General features: G+C 41.6%; 1 protein-coding gene across 3 annotated transcripts; it reads right to left on the reverse strand.

Annotated features, from left to right (window-relative positions):
* Positions 1-755: 755 nt before the first annotated feature.
* On the reverse strand, positions 756-10,217 carry C11H9orf152 (chromosome 11 C9orf152 homolog). 3 transcript variants are annotated; one of them, XM_035130366.3, is made up of 3 exons: positions 9,959-10,217; positions 9,632-9,769; positions 756-2,958 (listed from the first exon to the last, which is right to left on the reverse strand). In XM_035130366.3, the coding sequence occupies exons 1-3, from the start codon at positions 10,137-10,139 to the stop codon at positions 2,414-2,416; spliced, it is 864 nt and encodes a 287-aa protein (XP_034986257.1). In that variant the 5' UTR covers positions 10,140-10,217; the 3' UTR covers positions 756-2,413. The 3 variants fall into 3 exon arrangements, with proteins under 3 accessions (XP_034986257.1, XP_034986258.1, XP_088509585.1); XM_035130367.3 differs by having other exon boundaries at positions 9,632-9,809; positions 9,913-10,051; XM_088653459.1 differs by having other exon boundaries at positions 9,632-9,809; positions 9,959-10,030.
* Between the last annotated feature and the right edge of the window lie 2,111 nt (positions 10,218-12,328).

The raw sequence follows: 12,328 nt of genomic DNA on the forward strand, positions 1-12,328 counted from the left end.
TTAAAGAACAACCAACATGTTTTTGTATAAAGTTTTGTGACACACTTCAGTCATGTTTTTTCTGGGGCAATGCAGGTTGGAGTGGGGTTCCACCTCCTAACAATGCCCCTCGAAAAACAGCAGGTTATGGTGTATCATATGTTTCCAAAGTAGTATGGGAGGGGGCATTGCACATGTCACAGAATGTCACAGAAGAAGAAAAGGTGCTTTTAAAATATGAGAGAAGCAGGGAAGGAGGCATCCATTCCATTACTGTATGTGTAACTTTTCATCCCTGACATTTTAATGATTTTTTTCCACCCCACTTAAGACTGTGGGTCTTTATATCTCCACTCCCCAAGGCCCTCACAAATGTGCCAAAAAAGTTCATACTATAACTTTCACCACAATGCTAGATTGTAGTGACTAGGGGGAAAAAATGCATCATGCGTTTTTACTAAAGTAATACAAATATCCACTATGGTCTATGGACACACTCAAATGTAACTTCAAACTATGGTTTGCTGATACGAGAACATGCCTTCGATTTTCTTCTCTCCCACCCCCCTTCCTCTGGGATGAGAAGCCAAAGTATTGTCACAACGCATTACTGTAACAACAAACCAGGGTTTGTTATAATATATGAATGCAGCCTATGTGTCCCCACATCAAAGATTAATTTATACACATAAAACCAAAAAACCTTCAAAATGAAACATCAGTACTGACTCTCAGGAACAGATTACGAAAATAAAACAACTGGTCTGGATGCAAAGTAGACTGTACTTCCAATTTATATTTCTTACAAAATAACATTTCCATGAATTGAAAAATCATATTATAAGTCATTAATTTATTTCAGTGATGCGGAAAAGCATATGTGCTTTCTGACATGCAGCTGAGAAAACGATGTGGGGGAAATAGGAAACGTATATATTTACACATTAACTATATTTAATCTTGAAAAGGGCAGGAAAAAGAGAGGATCAACTCCATATTTTAGAAAGTGCAGGGGGGGAATAATTTGTTTCAATAAAGTATTAACAAAGCAGTATATGTCAATCATTCTTATTAATACTGTACTGAAATCCAGTACATGAAAATAAGACATTTCTAGAAATAGTATCACTATCACCACTTTATAAAAATACATTTCATAGTTACATCTACACCTGAACAAAACTAGCAGGGCATTTAGAGAACCACTGTGGGCTTGTTTACATGGTCCAGGGATCACAGATTAACAAAGACATAATAAGAACTCTTCAACCTGATCAGACCAAAGGTGCAGCTAGTCAATCTTTCTTTTTCTAACAGGAACCAAATTCACATTATTCTGCTGCTTTTTCATTATTATATTTTAGTAAAGGCACGTGAACTTATGAAGACATTGCAGGGGTAAAAGATTTTCTACACAATGAACATTCAAAATGTATTTTCATATAAGTCTGAACACTTATTAGTCCAAAACAGGTTTTAAGCAATCATTCCTTAGCAAGTACATCAAACGTATTTGGTAAAATATTAGATAGCGTTCACAGTTAACTCCCCCATTGCAGGGCCAGCTGAATCCAATAAGCAGAGGCCATTGTTTGATTGCCTGAACTCTGTCCAGTGGTTTAACTTTTGTTTGTTTCTTACCAACAAACCAGAGAGTCTCCAATCGTGCTTTGTTGTTGGCTGGCAAACCTTGGCTTCCTTTAACTATGATGTGTCATATTTGAAACCATGGAAGGGCATGAGGCAAGGGCAGCTGGAAAATGAACCAAGCTTTGGGGGAACAAGCCATGTTTGTTTGACCGTCCGTGGGAAAAGTCTTGGTTTTTTTAAACAAATCATGGGTTAGCATTATACAGTACATAGTGGAGGCTGATAGAGGCAGGAGAATTTCAGAGTCTCCAGACTAAGAAGATCTGAGGTTGGTAGATATTGTGTCCTGCTGTTCCTTGGGTTACAGCCTTCAATTCTCTCATTCCACAGAAGTGAGTTGAGTGAAAGTCCCTTTTATTTAGAACAGAGAAGTTAGGATGAATTCAAAAACCCCTAAGACCAAAGTTGTTCTTTGGATACAAATTCAAATACATATGTGCAGGTGTGGACTACTCTGACCTAATTCAAAAGGTGTGGGGAGTTGATTAACAGCTAACGAGTACTCAGATGTGAACAAGCCCCTTGACACAGGAGATGGGGGCAAAAGAATATTTTAGCCAAATGTTTAAAATAGCTTGAGCTGTCCCCAGTTTTTCCTTTCCCACTCTAGAGTAACACTTGTGTAAGCTGGGCTATACATGGCTACAGCTACAGCAATTCCTGTGATCACAGGTGTTTGAATCCGATCACAGTTGCACATGTGACCAGAAGGAACATGCAGCTGCTTCTACGTAGGGGACTCTGTGCATAGCAAGACTTGGCTGGCTTCCTTAATGAGATGCTCTCACTGTGAAACATACAATCCAAGTCTTCTTGCAGCTTCAGAGATCTTGTGAGTTTTCTTCTGAGGGAAAGGGTAGTAGGGTAGCTTACTAGATGTCGGTGCCAATTTTGAGACTGAAATTTGAGTGTGTGTCCAAGCTGGTGAAGTAACAGAGGTCAAATGTGAATAAGAACTGTCTGTCGTTTCAGCAGGGCTCAAACTTTCCTGTTCGCTGAGTATTCCAGCAGATTGTTCACTTCCTTTTAATAATTCTTCGCATGTCATCACTCTCTCCTTCTGAGACAGTATTTCGCTCTCAGTGCTAACCTGTTCATTGCTGTTTTGGACAGCACCCAAAGGAACTTCCTGGTGTTCTCCATGTGCAAGACGGTGGATCTCTAGATGTATCCGCCAAGGTGAACTCACTTGTATATTTTCACTGCAGGGCAATTCAAGACTAACCTCTTTGACAAGAGCATGCTCTTTCAATGCTTTTGCTTTCCTCATTTTCTTGTTAATTAAAACAGCACTGACCATCGATTCCCCTGGGACTGTCTCATTCTCACCTGTGAAGAAAAAATATTTTTGCATGTTATTACAAGTGGCAAAGTAGTACAAGCTTGATGGGATTGTTCACATTCGGGGCTATCGCAAAAATAGGTAGAAAGGAGCAAGAGACTCTCCCTCACTCCAGATCAGCCACAGCAAGAATCTGTTGTTGCAAACTGATGAACAATCTTAACACATCCCAAAAAGATAGGCTGCCTTACCATAATCTAGCCACAAATGAATCACATGTAGAAAATAAATGCAAGATTGGGCAAGTTAGGTCCCACCAGCTAGTTTTCTCTTAAGGTCAAATGTGAAGAACCCCCTGCTTGTGTGGGCCAGTGTTGGTCTGCAAAGCCATTTCTCCAAACCACACCTGCCTCTCATTCAGCCAGAGTCACTGGGTGATGTCAGCCAATGGGCCGGGGTGGATAGAATCATAGAACCGTAGAGTTGGAAGAGACCACAAGGGCCATCCAGTCCAACCCCCTGCCAAGCAGGAAACACCATCAAAGCATTCTTGACATATGCCTGTCAAGCCTCTGCTTAAAGCCCTCCAAAGAAGGAGACTCCACCACACTCCTTGGTAGCAAATTCCACTGTCGAACAGCTCTTACTGTCAGGAAGTTCTTTCTAATGTTTAGGTGGAATCTTCTTTCTTGTAGTTTGAATCCATTGCTCCGTGTACACTTCTCTGGAGCAGCAGAAAACAACCTTTCTCCCTCCTCTATATGACATCCTTTTATATATTTGAACATGGCTATCATATCACCCCTTAGCCTTCTCTTCTCCAGGCTAAACATACCCAGCTCCCTAAGCCGTTCCTCAGCCGTTCCTGGAATTCAGTTCTGTGTTGTCTGTGCCCATCAGTTCCCCACAGGGAAGTGGTGTGCCATGGAAGCAGCAGGATTTGACTCTTACTCATCAACTGATGAGAAAACCAGAGCCCTCATCAATAGACATGGGAGCCACTCCTAGGGATCGAGGTCCTCCCCCCAACAATTGAGCCCCTCTCATTGATGGGCATTGCCATTCAAATAGAGCTGCTGCATGCTCCTTTACCAGCCTGTTTCCTGCAAGGAGGTAAAGGTAAAGGACCCCTGACAGTTAAGTCCAGTCGCGAACAACTCTGGGGTTGCAGTGCTCATCTCGCTTTACTGGCCAAGGGACCCGATGTTTGTCTGCAGACAGTTTTTCCGGGTCATGTGGCCAGCATGACTAAACTGCTTCTGGCGAAACCAGAGCAGTGCACGGAAATGCCATTTACCTTCCCACTGGAGTGGCACCTATTTATCAACTTGCACTTTGACGTGCTTTTGAACTGCTAGGTTGGCAGGAGCTGGGACCAAACAACGGGAGCTCACTCCATCGCGGGGATTCGAACTGCCAACCTTCTGATCAGCAAGCCCAAGGTTCAGTGGTTTACACCACAGCACCACCCGCGTCCCTTCCTGCAAGGAACCTCCTGGTAAAACAAATTCCACTCACATGAGTCAACTTTGATGGGATCGTGCCATCAGAAACCCTCACCTCACCTCTCAAAGGTGGCCTATGGGCCAAGGGGGTAGATAGATATCTCGCCTGCTGGACCCCTGAACCCACCCCTGATCTAGGGCAAACAATATGTATTCATATTTCCTCCCAGTAGTGAATGGAAACAAAGTGATGTATCAAGGATGCCATAAAAAATTGTGTAGTGGCAAGGAGTATAGTCCAGAAAATCCCTTTTAATTTGACAAACAACATTTTTTGCAAAACAATTAACTACAATACGTTTTATAGCAGGATTCACCAACTTTGGGGGTCCGGTGTGCATGCCACAAAATGGCTGCCATGGCGACATGGCATAACACAAAATGGCTGCCACATCTAGAAGGAGAGACTTCTCCTCTGTTCTGAACAGATGGGAGGATGGATGTCCAATCTTGGTATCCAATGGAATGTGGTGATTTTAAGGATACATGTGCACTATAGGAGTCAGTCAACCAACAACTGGGTAGAGAGAGTAAATACTATCTTATGCGGTGTGGATTTTTGAGGTACATTTACTGAGGTTTTTCACAGGCACCATAAGAGGTATCAGATTGCCGCCTCCTGTTTATAGTGATCTTGTGTTATGGCTAATTTTGCCACTTTCACATCTTGGTGGAGAGGGAAGGGCAGGAAAGGTGCACACACCAAAAAACTATTTACCTTGAAATTTTTATTACCACTAAATTCTCAAGTAGAAGCATTGTTGCCACATAAAAATGCCTCAGATCAATTATTCTGTTTGTGCTCCTTCTAATTAAAAAAAATAAAAACCCTTTTCACAATCTTTTGCCAACATAAATCTGAACATTTTGGTAAGCCTATCTCATTTTCTGGGACCGATTCCAAAGGGAGTAAATGCATCATCTCATTGGCAGGTGGGGAATTGCCACAGCATACAATAACCACATTGCACCCAAATAGGCTATTGTTACACTCTCAAAAATGTGAGTGGAGCACCATCTTCTCAGTGTAACAAAAGGATATATATATTTTGAATTGGAAAGCCCCAGAAATCCCTAGTAAAGAGGAGTGGCAAACAAAGTTATTTTATTATTATAATTTAGCGATGAAATATGAAGAAATTAAAGGAACAAGTTTAGAAGAAGTCATCAAAATGTGGAAACCATTTACCATTTATTAATTATATTAATGACAAAATAGAAAAACCGAATCTTATCTCAGATATCTAAAGATTCTATCATGAAAACGGTTGTAGATGAATTATATAAATAATTTATTATAGTATGTATAGTAATGAATTACAGTATGTAATCTATATTTGGAAAACAGGGATAAGCTCAGAACAGGGTGAGAAGTAAGTGGGGGGGGGGGGAGAGGGAGGGAGTGGGAGGGAAAAATAAGACAATGTAATACCTGTATTGCAGTTGTACATTTTTATTTGTATGTAAATATTTTTTCTTTTTTGAAACCAATAAAGATTTTTCTATTATTATTTTTTAAAAAAGGATATATATTTTTTGCAAGACGGAGGGAGGGCCTTTGCCTTTTTAATGAGAACCCTGATCAAAATACAGATTTTCTGACCTTTTTTCTTGATAGGGACATGTTGGGAATATGGCTAACTATCGCCCAGTCTCAAATCTACCATTCTTGGGCAAGGTGATTGAGCAAGTGGTTTCTGAACAACTCCAAGCACGCCTGGAGGATGCGGACCATTTGGATCCCTTCCAATTGGGATTTAGGCCTCATCATGCAACTGAAACTGCCTTGGTTGCGCTGGTTGATGATCTCCGCCAGGCTAGGGACAAAGGTGAGAGCTGTTTCCTAGTTCTGCTGGATCTCTCAGCGGCCTTTGATACAATCAACCATAACATCCTTCTGGACCGTCTAGAGGGGTTGGGAGCTGGGGGGATTGTCATACAGTAGTTTCGCTCCTTCCTCCTGGGCTGTGTTCAGAAAGTGGTGGTGGTGGGGGTCGAGTGCTCAGACCCCTGGGCTCTCACTTGTGGGGTGCCTCAGGGTTCCGTCCTCTCCCCCATGCTTTTTAACATCTATATGAAGCTGCTGGGAGAGATCATCAGGGGGGTTGGGTTGGGTGTTCATCAGTATGCGGATGACACCCAACTCTATCTCTCTTTTAAATCAGAACCTGTGAAGGAAGTGAATGTCCTGTGTGAGTGTCCAGAGGCGGTTGGAGGTTGGATGGCGGCTAACAGATTGAGGTTGAATCCTGACAAGACAGAAGTACTGTTTGTGGGGGACAGGAGGCGGGCAGGTGCGGGGGACTCCCTGGTCCTGAATGGGGTAACTGGGCCCCTGAAGAACCAGGTGCGCAGCCTGGAAGTCATTTTGGACTCACAGCTGTCCATGGAGGTGCAGGTTAATCGCAGGCTGAGACCCTACCTGCCTGCAGACTGTCTCACCAGAGTGGTGCATGCTCTAGTTATCTCCCGCTTGGACTACCGCAATGCGCTCTACGTGTGGCTACCTTTGAAGGTGACCCGGAAACTGCAATTAATCCAGAATGCGGCAGCTAGACTGGTGACTAGGAGCGGCCGCCGAGACCACATAACACCGGTCCTAAGAGACCTACATTGGCTCCCAGTACGTTTCCGAGCACAATTCAAAGGGTTGGTGGTGACCTTTAAAGCCTGAAACAGCCTGAGTCCTATATACCTGAAGGAGCGTCTCCACCCCCATTGTTCAGCCCGGACACTTAGATCCAGCGGCGAGGGCCTTCTGGCAGTTCCCTCACTGCAAGAAGCAAAGCTACAGGGAACCAGGCAGAGGGCCTTCTCGGTAGTGGCGCCTGCCCTGTGGAATGCCGTTCCATCGGAGGTCAAGGAGATGAACAACTAACTGACATTTAGAAAACACCTAAAGGCAGCCCTGTTTAGGGAAGTTTTTAATCTGTGATATTTTAATGTATTTTGGTATTTGTTGGAAGCGGCCCGAGTGGCGGAGGAAACCCAGCCAGATGGGCGGGGCATAAATAAATAAATAAATAAATAAATAAATAAATAAATAAATAATAGGAAGAAGCTGGAAAAGGGAATTACCTGCTTTAAAAAAGAAAGAGGGAGAAGATGAATGGGCACGGTGATTTAATGTCTTATACTCTTCATTGAGGAATTGATACAACTGCGAATAAAGAGGAATTCCCAAATTTTGTCATTAGTGAGGGCGCTTCCACACACTAGCTGTTTTTTTCTGCAACTGAAAGATAGGTGCATCCAGGACTTCCTAGATAATCCAGATGATGGCAATGCAAAACCATGCATTCCAATGTTTCCTGTTATCCTCCTATCAAAAGCTTATTTTGCTACTTTTCTGATGCAATTGCAACGCCAACCTGGCAAGGCACTATAGATAGCCGAGTGGTATGCAAGTCAGTTGGTAATGTGGTTGGTGAAGACCTGCCTTTCTGTGTTGCCACCATTGCCACTCCTGTACCTGTTAAGTTCTTTCAGAAAGGTTAAAACCTCACAGTTCAGCATGCCATCATTTCCCATTCCCTGCCAAGCAACTGGTTTTCACCTGCACGTTTACATTATAGAAGGACCTGCAAAGAGAAGTTTTCTCCTTTGATCTGCTTTTCCTTAGGCTAAGGAATTGTCCAACATTATATTCTAGGAGGCCTGAACAAATTGGTTAGGAAGGTTCACGGTGACATAATTTGATAACCAGTAATCCAGAGCAACACGTTTTCTCCTAGTTACATATTACCACCTAGGACCTGGCAAAGCTACGTGTACTGTTTTCACATGATTGCCTTTCACAGTAACATTCAGTAAAACTTCAAGGTGAATCTTAGCAGGCTGCTAGGTTCTTAAAGTAATTATATGCTCCCTATGCATGTTTACTCGGAAGTTCCTGTTGCATTAAGAGGACTAACTCCCAAAAACATATGCAATGGATTGCAACCTAAAATGGTTACAGACTGTGTTGTGTATATAACAATAAACTCTACATAGATGCTCCCTGACATAATTAACTTGCCCAAGACAACCCATAGTGACTTTTTACTGGATCAAACACAGTTGGTGGAAAATAAGTTCGATCCCATTTTCCATGTTTCTTTGGGGGTAAGACTGAAAAGAGTTTACCTGCAAGCTGTGCTTAAAATTCTCCTTACCAAACTTTTTTCCACATCAGCATATTTTTTTGGCCATTGTTTTACTAGGTTCAGTTAATTTAACAAAACGTAATAAATTACTTACATTGCTTCTCTCACTTTCTGGGACTAACACAACAATTCTCAGTCTATACAAAACAGCTCTAATCCAGAGAAGTTAGTCACTCCTGCTGTATCTCTTAGGACGTATCAGAGTAACAACTGCCTTCTATAGTTTAAAGAAACTGGGGGAACAGCTGTTGGTGTTTCTTTGTCCCAATAACTCTTGGTATAACCGGAAATGTAGTTTGCTCTTAATACCGACTACCATAATTTACTTACCAGTTCCAGAGTGGGGCTTTTTCATCATGTTCAGCTTCTCCCCACCTTGCTCCCTTTCCTCTTTTGTCATTTTTTTTGCTAAACATCCTGCCTGAACAAGAGTTCTGGAGAGCGTAAAAGTTTGCTCACTATTTTCTAGCATTTTAGTCGATTCTAATAAAGGTAATACCCAGCAGTGGCTTTCTTTGTGGACTGAAGCTGAAATTTGTGCAACAACAAGACCCACATTTAATAAGTATATTACAGAGCACATTTATCTAAAAGATATTCTTCCCCCACGAACATGAAAGAAGTGTTAACGATTGGCTTTGTTATTGTTATAAAATCATATTGGGGATCTGTTTAGAACATTATTATGACTGTGCATAACAATGTGAAAACAATTCCCATAGGGAATAGATGAATAAGGCTGTAAACTAGGCAAACTTACCAGGAAGCAAGTCTCATTTAATAATGTGGGGCTTGCTTCTGAGTAAACATGCATAGGACTGGGCTGTCCATCTGTTACAGCAAACACAATAAGAGTTTTATGGCACCTTAAAGATCAGCAGACGTATAGTGTATGCCACAATACATCTGTTAGTCTGTAAGTATCACGGATCTATTTCTTATGAAGACATTTGTACTTAATTTTTCAAATGTGAGTATAAGCTTACTGCAATTGTAAAAATCAATGAACATTTTCAAGCCTTTTTTGTGGACCCCTGTTTTTTAAAGTTTTAGCCAAGTCTAAAACTTACCTGTTTTAAACACAATAATGTGTGTCTGCAGTTTTTGCTTCTGTTTTAGACAGTCGTATTGCTCTTCAAGCATGCTTACGTCCATCTTGGTTGGCTGCCCGGAACAGTCTGAGGCTCGTTGCTTTGATAGATGAGTCACTAAGAAAATACCACCCATATATTTATAAGCCTTCACCATCTGTTCCCATAAGAAAGACAAAATCAGGCAAAAGCAGAGCATTTCCTTCATTGTGCTTGCCAAAAGGCAAAGGGTGTTTGTAACATCTGAAATAGTCACTCACGAGCCAGGCAATGGCTTTCTTGCATTGCTCGGATTCCCTTCAGTACCTGGTGCAGAGCTGCTGATTTCAATCAACTGAAATATCAACTTTGCTTCAAATACATCCAGTGTGTCCTGAACCTCTGAAAGCAAAGTTAATGACAGGAACTGTTCAGCTGGAACCGGTGTTGACTTAAGTCCAAACATACGAAGCCTTGCCAAAACCCACAGTGAAATACAAAACCTCATTTAACACAGCCAAATGCACACAAAAGGCTAAAAGATGCTGGTTGATGTAGCAATTTTAATTTTAAAGTGACACAGTTATACGTTGGCAGCATGTCACTTTAGCTGTGATTATATATAATTTTCCCATATTTATTTTATGAGATTTGATTATTATTGTGGTAAACTCTGTGATAACTATGGTATTTTGCTGCTGCTTCTCCCCCCCAAACTATTATTATTTTATTCATCTCCCATCTCCCAGATATTAAGATAAAAAAGTGTAAAGCACATAGAGTTGCATAGAATTGGAAACTGTAATATGTAGCTTCTCGATTGTCCACAAGTACATTTCTGTTGTGGGGTATTAATTTCTGATTTGTTCCAATTTCACCCTATCAATATTCCATAGAATGATGCATTCATCTGTTTTCTACTCTCATCTGTTTTCTTCTTCTGTTGAATATGACTATGGGATGAAGACTTTAGATGAAACTCCTCTGTAATTATATTCCCTTTAGCAAAGATTTGTTTTGTTTTTCTAAAAAAAAACTTTCCACAGGAAAAATAATTGTTCCACATTAGGTGCATGAATCGAACCTGCAGTTATCTCTTGAGTGTACAGGTAGGTAGCCGTGTTGGTCTGAGTCGAAGCAAAATAAAAAAATTCCTTCAGTAGCACCTTGAAGACCAACTAAGTTTTTATTTTGGTTTGAGCTTTCGTGTGCATGCACACTTCTTCAGATACACTGGAAACAGAAGTGTCAGACCCTTATATATATATATATATATATATATATATACACACAGAGGGTGGTGGGGGTGGGGTGGGGCCTTTTATATATATACAGAGGGTGGTGGGGGTGGGTGGGAATGGGTGATGGGCTGATGGGAGTGGTAAACCTGTGGATGGCTGTTAACGGCTGCTGATGACTGCAAAAAAGCCCTTGCTTTCCCCCCCCCAGGACTAATTGCAGTCATCAGCAGCCGTTAACAGCCATCCACAGGTTTACCACTCCCATCACCCATTCCCACCCACCCCCACCACCCTCTGTATATATATAAAAGGGTCTGACACTTCTGTTTCCAGTGTATCTGAAGAAGTGTGCATGCACACGAAAGCTCATACCAAAATAAAAACTTAGTTGGTCTTTAAGGTGCTACTGAAGGATTTTTTTTATTTCTCTTGAGTGTGTTATCCAAAAAACCCTGAGCCAAAACATAGCGACCTTGTGGATCTTTAAGCACTTTCACCATCTTAAAATGAAACTTAGAACCAAAGACACTGCTGCTCCACATGACTTTGATGAGACAGGTGCTACCATTTAGCTATCAAGCCACTTATGCATTAAAAGCACCCCTTTTTGTTTCAGTCTATGAGTTTCCTAAAGCAAAACAATATGCAGGCACACTCCTCCTTAGTGAGAAGTGATCCTCTTTCATTTAATGATTTTAATCACTTCTCCCATACCCTTAACTTTTAAAATAAATACGTATGTCAAAATAGCGGGTAACCAGAACTCAAGACATGTATCCTATTTCTTTGTGTCCCCTTCTTTGTTGTGATATTATAAATAAATATCAGAGATAGCCCAGTGTTGAAAACTGAAACCAAAATGTTACCCACAAATGATGGGAACAAAAGACTTACTCAGCTTACTCAGAGTCATTCCTGCATTACACCTGCATTCAACCTCATATTATACACAAAGAAGGGCTTCAAATGAGGATTGCGGGGTCTGGGTGTTTTTATATGAGGAGAGACAGTCCTTGAGGTATTATGATCCTGGACTATTTAAGTCAGGCATCCCCAACCTGCAGTCCTCCAGATGTTTTGGCCTACAACTCCCATGATCCCTAGCTAAGAGGACCAGTGGTCAGGGATGATTGGAATTGTAGTGCAAAACATCTGGAGGGCCAAAGGTTGGGGATGCCTGGTTTAAGGGTTTATATATTCGAGGTCCTGACAGATCAAAGTGCTCCAGGGTGATGGAAACATAGAAAGAACTGATGATGCCTATGGAGGGGCAGCTCAATAAAATGAACACTAGGTTGAATGAAGTTAATAAAACAGTCCTCCAGGGGAAAGTACTACTGAAGGAGATAGGAGGGTGGGGGCATAGCCAGGGTGCTAGAAGATACTGTACCTACCGTACCTGAGGCCACTGGAGGACTATTGGGCCCTTTTCACTTTATGTAGAATGCAGCAAAAA

The sequence above is a fragment of the Zootoca vivipara genome, chromosome 11 (genome assembly GCF_965207765.1).
Source record: "Zootoca vivipara chromosome 11, rZooViv2.hap1.1, whole genome shotgun sequence".
Lineage (NCBI taxonomy): Eukaryota > Metazoa > Chordata > Lepidosauria > Squamata > Lacertidae > Zootoca > Zootoca vivipara.